At 47.1% G+C, this 20,600-nt stretch overlaps 1 protein-coding gene across 1 annotated transcript in view; it reads right to left on the bottom strand.

The window, feature by feature from the left end:
• The window catches only part of TSPEAR (thrombospondin type laminin G domain and EAR repeats), an 87,399-nt gene that overhangs the window by 16,863 nt on the left and 49,936 nt on the right, over positions 1-20,600 (bottom strand). The window contains exon 8 of the mRNA XM_032772486.1: positions 3,689-3,875. Coding sequence (XP_032628377.1) covers positions 3,689-3,875 — 187 coding nt within the window. The remainder of the gene's footprint in view (positions 1-3,688; positions 3,876-20,600) is intronic.

The raw sequence follows: 20,600 nt of genomic DNA, 5'->3' as shown, positions 1-20,600 counted from the left end.
GCCCTTTTGTGTTAAATAATTTAGATGTGTTGTGGTTTTATACTAACATTCCCCTCTGGGTGGCAGCGCACTGCAACTCTGTGGCTAGCCTCAGCATGTGGAATGTGTCCAAACTCCTGCATCCTGTTAGTATGGACACAGGCTAGCAGTCAGTGGGAGCTGAAGACCATCAGTGCTCAATCCTGCAAGGTGCTGAGCATTTGGGACTCAGTCCAGCGGGGCTTGAAATTTGTGAGGAGTGTCACTGAAGCCAAGTCCCAGGCACAGTCCCATTGAAGTTTAAAGGTAAGCACGTGTTTAAGTGCTTGCTGGCGGTCAGCACCTCACGGTATCAAACATGCCCAGTGCTTGAGAAAACTAGCCCTTAGCTGATGACATCTGGAGACGCGGCTGACACATGGGGAAAGACCAGGCTGCTCTCAGAGGCCAAGGGAGAAGAGATGATGTGACAGGAACATGAACACTTTGGGGAAATAATATGTAAATAATGATGTTCATCCCATGCACAGCCAGCACAAAGTCTGGGCACACAAGTCCCATGGAACCCCCATTCTGAGGAGCGAAAGGGTGTACAGGCATTATACCTAGAGACATTCCCCGGGGGAGGAGAATGATTGACAGCTGGAGTCTACCTATGGTAATTATCTGCTCCCATTATCACAGCACCTGAGCACTTCCTAGTAGTTAACATATGTAGGGCAGGGCTGTTATGCTCACCTTACAGGTGGGGAAACTGAGGCCCAGAGAGGCTAAATGACTTGCCCAAAGTCCAAAAGGCAGTCTGTGACAGCAGGGAACTGACCCCACATTTCCCACAGCTCAGTCTAACACCCTAACTACCAGACCCTGCACCTCCCTCACATCACGACCATGATGTGAGGTCTTGAGGAGTCCGGCTGGGAAACAGAGGCTTTCCCTGGAAATGAATGGCTCCCAAGGTCTCCTTCAAGTCCTCAACGTCCCTGATTCCCCATTACAAACACGGGATCCATCGTTCAGATTCACCCTCCCATATTTGCTAGCTCTAGGTTTTCCATAGGCAACTGCTGTCTTTACTCTTGCAGCCCACAGAGCCTGTAGACTTTGGGATTGTGGGGCTCTCTCTCACCTGGCAGGTGTCTCTTACTACAGCGCTTTCATTTTAGGGCCCCACCGGTCCTTGCCTGGTGGTCAGACACAGGGCATAGAATGGGGGCTACAGCACTCAGTGGAAGAACTGACTTCTATTCCTGGCTCTGCCAAAACCAAACAAGGGAGATCACTTCTCTGGGCCTTGGTTTCCCCACCCTTAAAATGGGGAGAATGATACCAACTTCCTTTGTAAAGCATTTTGAGACCTACTGATGAAAAGTGCAGTATAAAGCCTAGCAAGCTATTACGGGAGATGCAGACTGTGTAAGAGGAAATGTAATTTCAGAGATTACTTTAACCCATTGGGAAATCAAGTGTGTTTTCACTGCTCCCCAGGAGAAGTACTGTTTTTTAAAACTCTTCTGAGGAGCCACATAATGCAGCCCATCCATTGAATCCATTGCAATAGGCATCAAGAGAGAGGGTGGGGACCTGTCCCTCTCCACTGTTTAAAGACAGAGATGATTAGGCTCCATAGATAGTCTTTTGTTCTGTTAAGTGACCACTGCAGCTGAAATCAGTGCCAATCAGGTCTAAGTGCTTAGTCCTGTTGTGGGGACAGTGTTCCTGTGGGTACAGTGTTTTTGTGTAAGAGACTCACAGACTGAACTGCAGCAGCGACGATGTTCCGCCATGAGAGCTCAGACTGATAAACTGAGAGCTGGTGGAACTCAACAGAGACCAACTCGCAGAGGTCACAGTGGCAGGTGCAGCAGAGGTGACTGCCCAGGGCCATTGGCAACAGAAGTGGAGTGAACGGTGGCACAATGAACAACGTGGCCAGAGCGAACAGTGAGCAGTGGAGGCACAAGCAAAGTGCCTTCTTGTCCCCTCACACGAAGCACCTCTGAACTCTGAGTCTCCACTGACAAAGGACAACACGTGTGTGGTGGAGTGCAGTGGAGGGAAAAGTGAGGGGCATGTTAAGTAAACATTTGTTGTTGGACTATATTTTAGTCAATTGCTCCAGAATGCTAGATTTGTGACTGGAATGGAAACTTATTATAAATACTTTTCCTAATGGCCAAGATTTTTTAATGCATTTATTTGCCAGGTTGTTATCTCACATTGTTCCTATCTTGGGAGGTCATTATGTGGGAGTTTCTGTACTAAAACATTTTTATATTATAATTAATTTTACATAGAATGGTTATAGTGGGTCAGACCAATGGTCCATATAGCCCAGTACCCTGTTTTACAACAGTGGTCTAGGCCAGTGCTTTAGAGGAATGAACAGAACAGATAAGTCATCAAGTGACCATCCCTGTTGCCCATTTCCAGTCTTCTGGAACAGGCTAGGGACACTCAGAGCATGGTGTTGCATCCCTCCCATCCTGGCTATTAGCCAGATGATTTGTTCTCCAGGAATTCTATAGTTCTTTTTATAATCCTGTTATAGTTTTGGTCTTCACAGCATCCCCTGGCAAAGATTCTGGGTTGACTTTATATTGTGTGAAGAAGTACTTCCTTTTGTTTTTTAAACTGCTGTATTAATTTCATTGGGTGACTGCTAGTTCTTCTGTTACTTAAGGATTAATAAAATTTCCTCATTCACTTTCTTTGCACCAGTCAAGATTTGTATGACCTCTATAATTCCCCATTAGTCATTTCTTTCTAAGCTGAAAATTCCCAGTCATTTTAATCTTCTCCTCCTGTTTCATTACCCTGATCATTTTAGTTGCCATCTCTGTTTACTTTTCCAATTCCATATTATTTTTTAGGATGGGTGACCAGATCTGCACACACTAATCAATGTTGTGCACGTCACATGGATTTATTAGAAGCAATATGATATTTTCTGTTCTTATTATCTATCCCTTCTTAATGATTCCCACATTGTTTGCTTTTTTGACTGCTGGTTGCACATTGAGTGGATGTTTCAGAGAACTATCCACAATGACTCCAAGATCTCTTTTATGAGTTTTAACAGCTAATTCAGATGCCATCATTTTGTATGTATAGTTGAGATTGCTTTCCAATGTGCATACATTTGCATTTACACATTGAATTTAATTTGCTTTTGTTGGCCAGTCACCCAGTTTTGTGAATCCTTTTGGTTAGTCGCAGTTTGCCTGGGACTTAACTATCTTGAATAGTTTTGTATCATCTGCAAATTTTGCCACCTCACTGTTTACCCATTTTTCCAGATGAATATGTTGAACAGTACTGGTCCTAGTACTGACCCCTCAAGGATACCACTATTTATCTCTCTCCATTCTGAAAACTGATAATTTATTCCTACCCTTTGTTTCCCATCTTTTAACCAGTTACTGATCTATGACAGGACTGCCCTCTTATCCCATGATGGCTTACTTTTCAAAAGTCAATTTTTTTATTTTTTTTTTTAGAAATCTAGATCTGTTATGTGTTTTCGTGTAACTTGCATTTTCCTTATGTTAAATTTGCATAATCCTAACAAAACATTTAGTTTATTCATATCTCTTTTATATATCTCATTGGTCCTGACACCCCCCGTAAATTCAAACACCCTCCCTAATTTCAATTCCTGGGGAAACCACTGGACCAAGCACTGCCAGGAAGAATAAGGGCGAGGTACCTTCTCTGTGGTTGGCAACCGCGAGGAAGGCCTCTCCCTCAATGTCAAAGGCCTCCCAGTCCCTAGCGCTGTGCGTGGCGATCCGCTGGTACGGGAAGAATTTCTCTGTTCTGTAGCTCCACTTGTAAATTACAGAGAACTGCTGACCCCTTTCATTCTGCTCAAAATTAGCCACTGCTAGGAAGATCTGAAAAATAACAAGCCAGGACATCTCAGTTTCTCCCCTTACAGGGAATGTTCAAGCGCAGGCTCAGTGAAAATGGGGCACGCTTTGGAACACAGGGCTGGGTGTGGCACATGGGCACCTCCCACTGGATCACGGCACGGCCTGGCAGCAGAGCTGCTATTGCTCCCGGGGGTGGGGGTGAGGAGGGGTGCTGAAGGACTGGGCAGCAAAAGTGCACCCCCTTCTGACCACATAGAGCAGCTCTCTCTTCCCTCTCCCTGTCCCTGCATCAGAGGGGAGGGAGAGGGAGGAGAGCCATGGAGGGAAGGGGTGGAAGAGAATGGACAGGGCATTCAGAGTGCTAGGAAGGCAGAGCAGAACGGGTGAGCGTTTGGGCCCCTGTAAAGACTCTACCAAGGCTGCTTTGTGCCCCAATGGATCCATGTGGCACCAGCTGGAGGCATTCAGAGTCGGCCTAGTCTGTCTGCCCACCTTTCCTTCCTTCCTCAGACTGGCCCTTGTCAATGATATCTTTGATGTCTACTGGGTCCACGGGGGGGGAGGGGAAGTGAGTTCTTCTAGTTAACAGTTACCACCGTATCACTCTGAAGGACACCCCAAATTCCTTGCAAGGTGAGACTGCTCTGCAGAGCTCTACCGGGTAACAGAAGAGCCCCCCTGCCTTGACCCCAAATTCAAATAAAGCTTTTTTTCTGAGGTTCAGAAAAGCAACGTTCACTGGTTTCCTCCACCTCTGAATCTTCAGCTTCTAGCTCGACCAATCAGACCCAAGACATCTGTCACTAGCTCAGAGAAGCTTCCCTTCATTTTGGCACTCACCTTAGCTGATATCCAACTCCAAGCTGTCTGAGGTTAGCTTTACAAAACCAGGCAAAGCCATGGAGCAGCCCGATCAAACGCTCGGCATTGCCACCAGCATCCCGGCCTGCCATAGCACAGCTCCAACAGAAGCTTTCCCCACAGTCCTGGGCAACTCGACCAGAGCTAATGGAATTGTCCCCAGGAAATCCTTTCCGACTGCAAGCAGTTTGGGGCAGGAACTGTCATTTACTATTTCTTTGCACAATATCTCGCACACTGTAGCCCAACCTGGTTAGCCTCAAGGTGCTACCATGGTATAAATGTTTATGAAAATAAACAATAATATTAACACAGACAGTCCTCCAACCTGAAGCAAATACTCACCAGCAATCACACACCACACAACAAAAACACTAACCCAGGAACCAATCCTTACAACAAAGCCCGATGCCAACTCTGTCCACATATCTATTCAAGTGACACCACCATAGGACCTAATCACATCAGCCACGCCATCAGGGGCTCATTCACCTTCACCAATATGATATATGCCATCATGTGCCAGCAATGCCCCTCTGCCATGTACATTGGCCAAACCGGACAGTCTCTACGCAAAAGAATAAATGGACACAAATCTGACATCAGGAATCATAACATTCAAAAACCAGTAGGAGAACACGTCAACCTCTCTGGTCACTCAATAACAGACTTAAAGGTGGCAATTTTGAAACAGAAAAGCTTCAAAAACAGACTCCAAAGAGAGACTGCTGAACTCCAATTAATATGCAAACTAGATACCATTAACTTAAGTTTGAATAGAGACTGGGAATGGCTGAGTCATTACACAGATTGAATCTATTTCCCTATGTTAAGTATCCTCATGCCTCATGTCAACTGTCTGAAATAGGCCATCATGATTACCACTACTAAAGTTTTTTTTCTCCTGCTGATTATAGCTCATCTTAATTAATTAGCCTCTTAGAGTTGATATGGCTACTTCCACCTTTTCATGTTCTGTATGTATGTATATCTCCTCAATATATGTTCCATTCTATGCATCCAATGAAGTGGGGTGTAGCCCACAAAAGCTTATGCTCAAATAAATGTGTTAGTCTCTAAGGTGCCACTGTCACGGAGTTTGGGGGAGAGAAGGCCCTGCACCCTCAGCTTCCTGCGATTCACCATGACTCTCAGCCAGCCAGTCAAGCAGAAGGTTTATTTGGACAACAGGAACACAGTCCAAGACAGGTCTTCCAGGCACAGACAGCAGGTTAGGTCCATCTGGGGCCCCCAGGGAGGCCACAGCCCCGTTGGGAAGCCCAAGCCCTGCCGGGGCAGCCCTCTCTATTTTCCAGCCAGCTTCAAAACTGAAACCCCTCTTTAGCCCCTGCTTCTCTGGGCTTTTTCTCTTTCCCAGGCCAGGAGGTCACCTGATCTCTTTGTCTCCAACACCTTCAGTTGGCACCTTTGCAGAGGAGGGGCCCAGGCCATCAGTTGCTAGGAGACAGAGTGTCAGGCATTTAGGTACCCTGTCCCTTTGCTCTGTAGCAACCATACACCCTTATCACACCACCTAGATAATTAAGAACTGCATGGGGGAACCTGAGGCACCAACACCGTATTCAGAGAAAACATTAAGAACATTCCCAGTTCGTCACAGCCACAAGTACTCCTGTTCTTTAAACAATAGTCTGTGGACTGATGGGGAATATTCTAAATGTAACCTGTCCTGCTTGGTTATGATTGGCCATATAAGTCACATGGTATTGCTTCTCTTCCCTGACTGGTTGAGCACAAAAGCCCTTATAATATAAATACGTACACACATTTAAAATGTCCTTTCTGTGGCTACTCAGCATGCAGCTTTGCCGTTCTCTTTCTGCAAGCATTTTTGCCAGCTGAAGTGAATGGCTCTCATGTTTGTGGCAAGGGAGTACAAACAGGGCATGGAGGTGGTGGTGGTGGCAGAGAATTCATTTCAAAATTCAAACCCACGGGAGTGGAAATTGCTTTGCGTTATTTGTCCAGCTCTAACGCTGACTTTGCACCCCAGTGGCACCTGCAGAGTATGCTCGGGTACCATGCAATCCTGGTGGCTGACACGGCACCAGTCCGACATCCCTGTGGTAGAGGATAGACAGCAACATGGCTGTGGGCACCTCTTCCTTTCTGTTCCTGTTCCTGTTTTCCTGCTCTCTCGCCATCCCTGTCAAGTCCCTGGTTAGAAACCCATAGAATTCTACCATACAAGCAGGAATTCATTAGCCCGAACACCTTGCTAGTGTAGCATTTGTCCAGTTAACTGTCTATATTAACATGCCACTTTGCCATAGATTTTTAGTTCTGCTTATATACGGTATTTCCTAAATCATTAGAGACCGGCCTAAATTTGGGATGTCCAAAAATTCGTAGCTGAATTGCACATGGTATCTACTTGCCTGAACATGTATGTGTATGCAAGCGTGTCTACATGTGTGTGCACACTCATGCACACTCAATACACAAGTGTTTGTGTGATCACCAGCAGTGGGGTGCCTATGAGTACATCGGCCACAACACCTCCAGTCAGAGGAAGCTTGTACTACACTGGCTTTATGTAAAGGCTTTTCTGTGGTGCTCAGATACCACCCTGTCCACATTACTGAATTTATTCTCACAGCACCTGGGCAAGGAGCAGTGAGGGCACTTAATAAACTCATTCTGTTCTGGAGCTATTCCAGACCTCAGGGACTAACCACTGACTGTCCCCAGGACAAGAAAGTAGCCCCCATAGGAAAGCAATGTTATTCCCATAGGAAAATGAGGCATAAAGGAGCATCACATAGGGTGTCTTGTGGTAGAGCCAGGCACCTGTGTATCTCCTGAGTCCATCTTTGGTGGTCACCACCTCAGCCATTACACAGCTAGTTAACAATCCCACAAAGGCGTTACAGAAACACCGCTCCGCCGGTTCTTGATTGCTTAGGAAACACCCTGCCATGACAGCTATTGGCCTAGTGTTTCAATGTAGATCAGTGGTTCTCAACCTATTTACCATTGTGGACCACATGTGCAGCCCACAATGTGTTATCTGGGCCGCATCCAATACCACCTGTTTGGGCCTGAGGATGTCACATGGGCTGCAGCTCTGTGCAGAATGGGCCACAGGCTGACTATCACTGGTGTAGACACTACCTATGCTGATGGGAGGGGTTCTCCCGTTGCTGTAGGTATCCACCTCCCTGAGAGGCAGTAGCGAGGTTGATGGAAGAAGTTTTTCATCAGCCCAGTGCTGTCTACACCAGGTTATTTTGGTCGGCATAGCTGTGTTTCTCTGAGGTGTGGATTTTTCACCCCTCTGAGAGGCAAAGCTATGCCAATGTAAGTTCCCAGTGTAGCCAAGCATAGTTCCAAACCACATGTCAAAAGTTTGTCCTGGGTCTGGATAACTCAGTCTCTTTTCTGGGGGTAAGTTGCACAGCACCATCAGAGCTGGACCACCCAAGATGGCTGCCAATCATCACCCTTCTTCTGCCCCTCTTTCCAGCCATTCATTTGAGCTATAGTGTTGAATTGAGCCAAATAAACCTCCAACAGCTTTTAAGTTATTTGAGCTGGGACAGCCTGACCACTCCCCTCTGGCCCTCTGCGCATTACAAACAGGGTAGCAAACTGTTGTAAATGTCCCCTGGCTGCCCAGTTCATCAGCCAGGCGACTGCCTTCTGCTGTGGTCAATGCCCCTTTGATTTCCTTCGAGGGACTGAATTGCTGCAACTCATCACAGTAGGCAAGTTCCAAACTGGCCAGAGCTTGTATGGGCTACACTATCCCATGGCAGAATTTCTGGCCTGTGGCAGTCAGGTTGTGGGTCACCCTGTCAATCTGTTTGACCATTCCAGCCTGGGTGTGTCGTAGCTGGGTTTCCCAATCCGTCTGGATGCTTGGTAATTGCTGTTCCAGAAGGGATCTCATCTCAGCGTGCAAGTCATCTCTGAGCCCTCTCTGGGTAACCTCCAGGTCTCGCTTTAGATCCTGCTTTAAGTCTTGTTTTTATTTGTGCTGGGGATTTTTGATTTCTTGGTTCAACAGGAACAGCAGCTCACAATCTCTCTAGTCTCCTTGGAAACTTGGTCCCGCTCCTACACGTGTGCTGCCCCTCTTTGATCCAAGCAGTTAGTCAAAGCTGGAAGGATAGATCAATGGAGGCTCCTATTTTCTTTGCTGGCTCTGGTGCCTAGAGCCGCTCCCGATCACAGCACACTTAGTACTTCGCCCACTTGCCATTCAGCCCAGAGAGATGGGCCACCCCGGGACTAGTAGTCCGCACCGCAAGTCCTAAGGCTGAAACATGGCCCAGCAGCTTGCGAACTGGGGGCTGGAGCCAAGAGTCAGGCACCTGCCAATTAGGAGTGGCTGGAGGCCAGCGCCGCTGCTGACCTGGCAAAGCTAGTGTGGCCAGGGCCAAGGCGAGTCGCACCTGGGACCCAAACACTTAGGCCTCGTTTACGAGCCGAGTGGCTGGAGCCCAGGTCAACAGAGAGTGCTTGTGCTAAGAGCTGTCGCGAGCAGCTGGGAAGGGGACATCAGCAGAGAGCGCTGGGGCCACATGGTGGAGTGGGGCCTGATGCGGCACCCACCACACTGCCATGAACTGGGGCCCAGAGGCAACTGAAGCTCTGCTGCGACGATCATCGAGCCAGGGCTTAGGCATCCCAAAGCTCTGTGATTGGAGCCTGTATGTGTGTGTGGATTGGCACTGTGGCCAGTGCTGAAACTCGCAATCAGCTTGGGAGCCCGGCGACCTGGAGCCAAGAGCCAACAGCCCTGTCTGCCACATCAACAAGCTGGATACCAGGGGCCCTACGGTGAAACCTGGGAGCCTACAGGCATGGCTGTGGTGGCAAGAGCTGGGGGCGGGTCAGTACTTGCACGTCCCTGCCCTGGAGTCATGTAGCCTGGGCACATGCCAGGACCAGGTTTCCTGAAGTCTCACTGCTAGAGCCGCAGCCAACCCCTCCCCCTCAAGATGTGGGTCAGGAACTCACCTTTGCTTGTGCTAAGCGTTATGTGCCTCGGCGGATTTCTAGAGGTGGCTGCAGGATGGTGGTAAGGGGCGTGATGCCGTTGGCCCCTCATTGTAACACACCGATTTTGGGTTTTACCTGTGGGGAAGAGGGGCAGCAAGAACGCGTGGAACAAGATGTTAACATTTGGGACACAGTAGACAGATCATCATCCTACTTAATAAGTAAGGAACCCTTCATATTTCAACAACACAGTGGCGGAGGCTGATCATTTAGAGGTGACTCATGAGTAGCCCTTTCTGGTGCGCGAAGCACTGATAGATAAACGTTATATGGCACAAAGTTAGTTTAATCCAGTATGATAGTGGCTACTAAGATGGTAGCGTGTAAATTAAAAGGCGATTGTTCTGAAAATAAATCTTGAGCGCAGTCCTGTGAATCAGCCATGCAGCAAATGTCGTCGTCACGTGATTGACTGAGGAACATTCATTCTTGACGAGTGAGAAGGAAGGGATTTTGGCACCTAGATTAGTATTTAGTTATAGTCATTCGTTTGGCAGCATATCATACTACAACTATAACATTTCATATGAGTTTTATAATGAAACGTGTCGGGCATGTGTTAATATAGGTATATGGATCAAAAGCGAAAGTCCGACGTAGCCTCAGTCGGGAAAGACAGACGGTATCTGACCTCCGCACACTCGCATCGCACACACGCGCCGGCATTATGGCTGAAGGATTCTGTAGCAGGTGGGGGATATCTTAATGTATGGTCTCTATCTTTCATGAGGTGGAGCAGAGAGTCTTGATAGAAGGACAAGGGAGTGTACTAGAGAGTAGAGCCATTTGAGCAGCACAGAGAGCGCGCGTTCTAGGCTCGACAAAGGCGAGAGCGAGCAATTGCTGGAACGATCGGAAGAAGGATGTAAACAGATGGTGGTGACCACCAGCATGGACAAAGTTGATAAGATCCATCAGGACTGAAGGGCCGAGCGGTGTCGTTTGATTACTACTCTATCCAGGCCTGAAGGTGATATACTAGAAGGCTCATATACAGACCAGAAGACAGAAGTGAAGGACACGCTATATATGCCTCGTTGTATTGAAATCTGAGGCATAGATCGCCTAGGATCACAATTTGATCCACAATAACGTCATATATAATCGTTATAACAGATAAATTGACCCAGTGATCCTAATAAAATCATATTTCCACTAATCACATACCTTTTTAGCCTTGCTTTTAGGGATTTGTAATTTAATGGATAGTCAATGTGTCGCTCAGAGACATGTGACGAGCGACCAGGAGCAATCAGAAGGACTGAAATCACAAAGATCAGGCTACACGCTTATATCGCTAATTGCAGCGCTACTAAAACTGCTAAAGGCGTTAGCATAAGCTGGGGCTGCTAGAGAACCTACACGCAGGCTCAACATATTGATCACCCGAGAAATGATTACAAAGAGAGAAAAAATGAAATATGGAGCAAAGTTGTGATGGCGTCTCGAACCTGATATGCAGCACTCCAATAATAGAGCACAGATAACCGGTAGCAAACTCACTCATGTACATGAAATAAAGTGCTCCAATAGAGTGTACAATGCCCATAGCATAAACGCTGTAGAGGACGATCAGAGATCATGTCATAAGAGAAATTTGCTAAGTCGAAGAGAGAACTCACGCGACTTGCCACTGGTAAATATAGCTCCACGCATAGGTGGTTGATTACTGCTCAACAGCCTTAAGAAGATATATCCAATGATCTGTGAGTTATCCTGCGTGAAGTGGCATGTATTGCTTCACCGTATCCAGGCAATTGAGAAGCACTGTTGACTTTCTCCCACTAAGAACTGGAATGCAGCCCATTATTAGATATAACGGTTACCCCATATGAGATACTTACAGACTGCCACCAATGATCAGTCTAACCTTCTCTTTTGTTAGCTAGATAGAGGCTGACTCGGAGTCTGGTCACCTCAAAGGAGTGTCTCTCCTTTAATCATATTTCTCGTGGCTCTTTCTTACTGAACGCCTCTCACATCACGCCAAGTACTGTCTTGAATTTGAGCAGTCACACAGAGACTAGGAATCACCTAATCTCCTGGAGCGAGAGTGTCGGCGTTTATGTAGGCAGCAAGGAGAGGAAAGTCCAGGGTGAACGACGGGACGGCAACGATGGGTCACTCAGGAGCTCTTAACCACAATGGATTGAGGCTCAATGAGAAGAATGTGGATGGCGGTGTCTCGAGGGCGAGTGAGAGAATTTTTGCCTAGCTGACGACCAATTATTATTGATTCTTTAGCAAGGTGATAGAATCCCGGGGCTCAGGCTAACTTGGCTGGTCTATGTATGTGTGCGGTTAACCTGTCGAGGGGCAGAGTATGCGTGCCTAAGTGTAAGACTACTTGTCAAGGTTCTCGCAACACAAGTAGTAATATGGAGTGGATTTGCTGTCGGGAAAAGTGAGGAGGCGTTGACCTAGAGCGGGTTGCTAGCCGCGATGAGTTCTCCTTTAGGCTCAAATCTAGTCTACGCTTAGACGTCGTAGCTGCCATGCTGAGATATGTGATAAAGCGTTCAATGCTCCGCAATTTCTCAACGACTCTCGGCACCTTACGAGAGGGTGATGGGTAAGTTGCTGTGCTCGCGTGAGGAGTGCGCACACACTATGAGAGCACTAGTGACGTCCCAGGGGCAGGCAGTTTGACTAGGAAATAGCTATCAAATTGGAGAGGTTGCCTTTCTGGTATTATTCTCAAAGTTTACCATAGAAGTGGTGCTTAAATATTGCTCGAAAATGATGGAATCTTAATGACTCGAGATTGCGCAAAGGTTCAAAACAAATGATCATGGCTTTAACTATAAAGAATGACTCTAGCTGGCGGACGAACTCTTAAAGACGGGAAATGCGAGAAAGGAGAGAGCAGGCTGCGCTGAGAAGCGAAAATGTGTTGGATAACTAAGATTGTAGATGGCAACTCGATGGATGTGATAGCTGGTAAGATATGCACGAAAAGATGGCGAAGTTATGGATAAAATCATGTTTTCGGGCTATTCCTAGATGCTAGAGAAATAAAGAAACCTCTTAGATAGACCACTGTCAATAATCACACAATTCTCACAGCTTGGCACGCTTGGTAATAGAGTTATCGAGATCGAATGATCCGCGATACACGCCTCGATCCTTCACTAGCGGCTGGCATCGGACATGTCTGAGAGGCCATACAACACGCGCCACAGACGAAGTCAGACTCGAAGGCGTCTCATAAAGGGCGGTTTTGAGGAACTTGGCTTGCGATGGCACGCGTCCGAATAGTAAAGGTCGAGACGCCTTTAGACACCTGGGGCTTAACTGGTTCTATATAGCTACATGTGGCAGACAGGTTTCCGCAATCAGTTCTATGCGTATGTTACCTGGCATCGCTCGCGCAGAGAGCCTCACACAGTAACATCTGGACACAGAGGAAATATATCCGTGGCAGATGCATCCACAGGGCAGCACGACCGTATTTGAAGATCCGGGTGTCGAATGAAAGAGACAAGAGCGAGATCTAATTTTGTCGCAAGTTGCTAATAAGAAGAGGAGAGAATCCTGCTGCGAGAGGAACTAATCTGAAGACAAGATAATCACAAACTTGATACCAATGCCCCTCCTGCGGAACCAAAATGCAGGTGTCACGGAGATCTTCGACATTCCCAAGGGTGGGGGTTTTTTTGCCAGCCACAGCCAATCGGTATACTTCGCACGGGTCAGCTATCTAAACATAATGACTGATGGAAATCCAGTCTTACCAAAACATCCCACCTCACATCCTTGGCGCTAATTCACCATAGGGAAAATGGTATTCCCACTTTTAACCGGTTCACTTGGTGCTGTGTATGCAAGAACGCTTAGATGACAGCTTCTTCTCAGAAGGGCTGAACGCCAAAATTTGGGTCCTTGAAAGGGAATTAAAGTTTTAGGGCCAGATCCTTAGTCTGTGTGTATGTAACTGGTGTAGCTGCCATTATTTCAATTGAGTTTCTGGATAAACGTATGGGGCTGTTCCATTCATTTTGAGCTTAATCTCAGTTGTCATAGATGTATGGGGAAAGGCCATATGTCACTTTCTTTGTTTTTAACTATTGTACAATACACAAAAAGCCCAGCTAGCTGATTCACAATTCGGACTTACTCCATAGAGATTGATATTGTTTTGTCCTCCATCGAAGCATACGAATAATCATCAGTCAAGTCCTTCTTGAATTTAACGATCTCCATGGGATTAATTATAGATGATATGCTCCATAAGGCCCATAAATTGTTGCACACTCGAGACCTAAAAACCAAACAATATGATTTGGCTCGATTTTGTGGACGCCTTCTGCTCCTCAGACTAGACATAAATAGTTTTCTATAAAAATACTATATTTGTGAAATGTCAATCCGTTTCCATGTGGGTCATGTAAACCAGCAGAAATTGTCCCGTGACAGATTTTAATAATCTATATGGTAATGACTTGACAATGTCTATATAACTGGCTATCCTGGGGAACTGGGCTGTCTGACACATGCTCACTTTTATTCACAAACTATTAAATGTTTCCCACTGTCTAAGATAAAGGTAAACTAAAGATTTTTTCGCACGTGGGCGCGACTAGAGCTCCATTTTGATTGTAAATGAACACAAACGAACCGTAGCGCAGGGACATGCGATACCCATTTACTAGAAAAAAATTTGGAGCCACAGAGTCCTGCTACCGATGAGGAACAGTGTAATTATCTGTGTCGTGGTCACGATTCAGGGATTGAGTCACATTCCTCGCATGCTATAGAAAAAGTAGGCGAGATGGCATAGAAAGTCAGAAGGACATACTATGAATTAAGAACTGGAGCAGGTGTACGTTGACTACAGGTCCGTATTTTCTGAGTGTGTGTCCTTTCGAGTACGGATGAATGAAGACACATGTAATTCTCTTGTCTTTTATTTGATATGTGTGTGGTTGGTATAGCGCATAGGGTTCACCAGAGCATGGTGCCTGCGTAAGGGCGCTCATGCAATGAAGTCTAGCCGCGGGTAGGTGTCCCTCAAACATTCCGCTTTCTGCGGTAGAATCTCAGCGCGAAAAGCAATGCTACCCATACGTCCCTGGTGTGGATAGACTCTCCAGGCAGATTCGTAGCTGTATCTGTAAGATTTGATTTTGGCAGGTCTTGGGTTACAGTGACGCGCCGCGCAGGAGCATGTGAAATGGCGTCACGAAACGAAGGTACCACTAACTCCTAAATTATGGTGCATTCAATGGACCCGTAGGAAGATAAGCAATTAAATCTATCGGTATCCGAAGCTAAAAACGATATGATAACAGCCTTTCCTATTAAGATAACTACTTATACGCTGTTTACTTATCAGTAACTGCGCACGGTAGACAGGAAACCATGTATAAAGAGTATTTAAAAAACGGCAAAAGACCTACAATTTTTCTGTATTATGACCTGGCTTAGGAGGACCATTAATTCCCATCCCACTTAAGCCATGTGCCAGCCTTGTCAAGTATCTGTTTCTTCACAAAAAAGGCTATTGAGAACAAACTGCCTACTCTCTCCGTCAGCACTTTTGATCTGTACTATAGTCCTTTTTCAGCCAAGGCGGGCCACGCTAGTATAAAGCCACACTGTGTAATACACTAGCTCACTAATAGTTCTCATGGACCCACTATTGTCAATGGCAAGGGTTTACAGCTGGGAGGTTTACAACTTATTTTGTGTTCCTTCTATCCCAGTGAAGTGCAAGTGAAGAAGGCCTGCTCGATAAAAGACATGATGACTTTGCTGAAATATAGATGAATTAAACAGCTCTTAAGGAAGAACACTATACAGGCGACTAGAGGAGAAAAGGGAATCTAGTAAGCATGGTCGTATGAAGGATGGTTACTGGGTATTTAAGGTGTTGCGAGCATCGTGCCCCCGAGAGGGGTCCTCCAGAGTAGGAAGCTAGAGAGATGGCGCATCTGGAGCAGGAGAATATATCATATAGCGTGTCCTATGGCAGGCTTCCTACCAGGGGCAAACTAGGTCTAGAGCGGCTAGAAGGCAGGGAGATCTCCATCCGCTGCCACTGTTATATGCTGTGAGCCACAGTGGTAAAATCTAATCTTGGCTCCAATAGGAGCTCTGGAGGGCGACTCATTAGGCCATGAGCTCTTCTTCTGAACATGCGCTCAGACTTTTAGCTCCCGAGCTCGCTGGAGATATGCCTAAGTGGGGCGTTGACGCTCGCGCGGTGCTGTAATAACTAGGAGCGGCCAGTAGGCAATAAGAGTACAGAGTATTGCACACTCATATATATATACTCCCTAAGCCCATCACTTCTCGCTCTTAAGCTCTGCACGCACGGCTCTGATGGCAATTTAAAGGGCCCGGGCTCCAGACGAATCGCTGGCAGCCTTGGGCCTCCTTTTAAATCGCACGCTGGGGGGAAAGCTGTGCTCTCTTATTTTTTTTTCGGGCACTCCCGTCTTGCTGGTACAGTATTCCTATGTTGTGTTACTGCTGGCGTTAATTTTCACCTATGCATATAACTATCTGCTTTTCATTATCTGTTCTACTATTACAATCTTTTCGTGGTTTATATTAATGTATTGTTTAGTGAACATATTTTCTTTATGTTATTACATCTCTAGCTCCACCTTTTCTTCATCACTGACCTCTTGTCTATTCATTATCTGCTCATAACTTTTACCTGCGCTGGCCTATGGGTAGCTTTCTTGTCTTAGGCTGCTATGCATATGTTACTGTGCTTTCAGCCATTCCAAGAGAGAATCTGTTTAGAGATGGTAAAGAGATTATTAGTTTGACTTATGATGATGTTTGAATGGAGAGATAGATGAGAGGAGAGATAATTACATGAATATTTTGGATTCAGGAAAATGTGAGAGACTGGAGCGCGTTGGTAGAGAGAGATTCCTAGCAAATTGAGAAGACGAGAGAAACCTACTATCAGGAATTCACCAGCCAACGCAAAGCTGGGCTCTAAGGGACTTCAGATCTCAGCCATGGAAGCATCCACCCGGGAATGTAGGGTGCTAGGTGTCTTTTGGCGTGAGCTTGGTCAAGTTTCCCTGTGCTTAGATGATTTCTGTGGTGGTTTCATTATTCTCTCACTGACTTTGGCTTACTATGTCCTGTAAGGAAGATATGATATATACATAAAAGTTCTCAGATAGATATGGAGCTGCTGGGGCCAACCGTTTGAAATTGTGTTGCCTCCAGTTGGTGTCGAGATCCTTTCGAAAATTTGTCCGGGGCTCTTTGCAAAGCTGGCCCTTTGAATCCTCCTGTATGAGATTATATACATTAGATGAGGATATATATCTGCTTGGTTGGGTCATTGTGGGAGATAGAAGACTGTGAGAGTGGCTATTGGTTCTGTATGATATATATAATGTTTACCATGAACATAATTGTGCTTGATTGAAACATTTTGAAAAAAAGGCCACCCAAACTGCTTAGTGACACTCGTCACCTCTGTACAGTTCGCTCCTCTACAAAATCCAACAATCAATCCAGCAGAAGTGCAAATTGAGCCTAGAACTACCTGCGACGCAGAATTCAAAGGTAATGGTGGCTGCTGTGCAACTCCTCTCCTCTCTGCTCCTTCTTATGACAATACCATGTCCATGTCACAAGGTACTTAAAATCATCGCAACCGCAGCACTGTATTAAATGATCTTTGCACCTTACAGACTTCTCAAGGGAGAAAATTCTTAAACCTGGATGCTACTCTTCAGTAATTCTGAAGCTGTATTCTCAGGCTGTGGATAAAGGAATACATAAAATAGATGTTAACAGAGAAATGTATAGCTCTTACTGAAAAAACTGGAAATATGTAGAACGGTGGGACACACCAGAAAATACGCTTCTTGTGACTTCTGAGGATTATTTGATTCCCAGAGAGCACACCCTCCGGTGTTGTCCCCGCTATAAGTGTTCTGCCTCTGTCCCACTTGCTGTAAGCACCCGCGTGCTCCCTAAGGCGGCATGCCTAAAGTGTGATGCCAACTGGGCGCTCTGGCCACAGAGGTCGTGGAGCATCTAGAACACTTCTGGGGATCAGTGATCAGCAGCCTCCCACTGCCAGCTACATGATGCACCACAAAAGACCCAAAATCTAATCCCTCTCCGGTAGGAGATGGGCACTATATGAGCGCTCCCTACTGGCCATGGCTAATAAGACAAAACGGCACCTACCTTGGGTCCTGGCAGGACTTAGGATTAGATGTCACCTATTTCTTTCCCCACATTGTACTACACGTAAAGGCTTAGCACCGCTAGCCCTTCATTCAGGCCTGCAGCCTGGCGGCTATGGGCTAGAGCCTCTAGGCCCATCAAGCGAGCCTGCCTCTGCCGCCTGCCTGCCTGACCTGCTGCCTGCTGCCTGCTGCACTCCTGCCTGCCTGCTGACCTGCCTGCCTATGGTCTTAGTCGTCCTTGAGACTACTACCCTACGTAAAGCTGGGACGATGACGTCTCGCTGGGACAGCCTTTTTATATATGCGGTGAGCTAGCCCGATTGGCTCCTATAAGCCCCTTTTTCGGATTGGGCTCCCGGAGCGCGCAACAGCTCTCTGGCATGCAAGCTCATCCTCCCAGGGAGTGGGGCAGTCCGCCCAAATAATGTGAAGCTATCACATTCTGCTGTATTTTCGGGCCTTCCTAGAGAGAACCTATATTTAATGGGCCTTGGTCAAGTAAGTCAGGCGCTCTAATTTGGAGACCGCGCCCAAGCAAACAAAAAAATACACAAAACCACCCATCGAGCCGCCCCCGAACCCCCCATAGCGCCGTGCCCCTGAAAGCCCTGCCCCGACGAGTGCACAACACCAGGGCGCCAAACCCATACGAGCGGCTGTGCGACACGAGAACCTGTCCCCAGTGCGCGCACGCAAACCAATCCCACCCCTGCATAGCCCCGCAACGAACCCCCAGCACCGCCTCAACCACCAGAACTCCCAAAATGCACCCAAACCACGCCCCACACCGCCCACCTACAGACCCCCACCCGCCCTCAGATAACACCGGCTGAAAACAAATAAAAACAACCGCTGAAACCAAAAAAAAAACAACCAACACCCGAGCGCTGCCCTGCCCAATTGCCGCCAAGCCCAGGTGCTTGGCAGCTGGTGCCTGGACTGGCCCTGAAGCACGTGTAATCAACCTTCCAAACAGAAGAATCCACACAGTCAATATAATAAGGAGGAAGGCTGAAGATCCTAGTCAAGGAAGCACGTCTTAGCTGATGCAAGCCCTTTTCTGTTGCTTATATTCTCAGACCCTCTTGCCGCAGCTTGTACAGATTTTGCATTGGATTGCTAGAAGATAATCAGTGATCTCATTTTTCTTACATAAGAGACATCATTGTCAGGATGTATTGTACTTTGGAAGTCTTGTGATCAGCGGAGAGGGGTCAAGAAGAGCCACAAGAAATGTAAAAGATTAAATATATCAAGGAGTTCAATCTATTATTTTAAACCTATCTGGGAAACAAAGATAATGAACGCTTCATTAGCAAGAAAAGGATAGTAAGATTGAAATCTTCTCACAACCACACGGAAAAAAAAATTCAATCTTACTATCCTTTTCTCTGCTAAAGAAAGCATTATTAATATTTTCCCAGCTGGTTAAACAAACTCCATCGCACTAAGGCAGGTTTTCTAATACTTTTATATACTATCTGTGGCGCTCCTCTGACACCCTCCAGTGATCAACAAGACCATATCCCAAAAGCAACAATAACATATCTTGACAAGTGATGAACCAGATGCCTTTCAATCATGTCCACTTTAAGAAGAATGAGATCATGTGGTCTTCTATGCAGGTTAAAGCTTAGCAATCCAATAGCAAAACTGGACATAAGCTGCTAGAGCAAGAGGGCTAAAATAAAGCAACAGAAAGAGTGCATCAGCCTTAAGACGGCTTTCACAGCAACCTAAAGGACTTTCACCGACTTCCTCCTGTAATTATATTGCCTGATTTGGATCTCTGTGTTGAAGGTTGATACACACTTGTACTCAGGGCCACAGGCACAGACTGACCAACACATGCTTGGGCGCATTGGGGCAGGCAGCGTCAGGTTGTTGGTGTTTTTTTTGGTTGTGGGCAGAGCTGGACGGTCTTTCTTTGTTTGTTTGTATTTGTTTTCAGCAGCGCGGTGTGTTGGAGGCGGGGTTGGTGCCGGTGCTTGGGGGCGCGGGTTTGGGTGGCACTTGGGGAGGTGGGCTAGGGGGCGTGGTGCTGGGGGGGTTGGGGCGTGCTGGGGGTCGGCGTGCGGTGCTCCGGCAATTAGAGGGATGGCGCGGGACTGGGGGGCAGGGGCTCGTCGCACAGGGGCAGTACGGAAGGGGGAGGAGTTGGGCGCCTGGGAGGGGTTCTGGGCGGTGTGGCACTCGGGGGCAGGGGCTGTCAGGCGCACGGCGCAGTGGGGGTGGCGGTGCATGAGGAGTTTAAGTAACGGCAGTGCTCTTTAGTCGCCAAAAAGTGAGCCGGGCCTGATGGACCTAGAACAGGCAGTAAATATAGGTTTCTCTCGAGAGGGCCAATAAGAAGTAAGAGCTTCAAATTTTAAAGGATGTAGGGGACTGCCCCAACTCCCTGGGAGGATGAAGCTGTGGCAGGACAGAGACCTGCGCAGCCCGGAGAGCCAATCAGAGAAAGGGCTTCATGGGAGACCCAAATGGGCTGCTCCCATAGATAAAAGCCCCAGAGACAGGAGCGATCAGTCCAGGCCTTTGACAGGGACGAAGGTCAGTAATCCTCCAAGGGGGAAGACAAGCACCATAGGCAGGCAGGCAGGCAGGCAGGCAGGGCAGCAGGCAGGGCAGGCAGGCAGCGGCAGCAGGCAGAGCAGGAGGCAGGCGCGCATCGCTCGCTCGCTAC

Source organism: Chelonoidis abingdonii, chromosome 8, assembly GCF_003597395.2.
Source record: "Chelonoidis abingdonii isolate Lonesome George chromosome 8, CheloAbing_2.0, whole genome shotgun sequence".
Lineage (NCBI taxonomy): Eukaryota > Metazoa > Chordata > Testudines > Testudinidae > Chelonoidis > Chelonoidis abingdonii.
The sequence above is the reverse complement of the archived record's forward strand: the minus strand, read 5'-3'. Positions and strand labels throughout refer to the sequence as shown.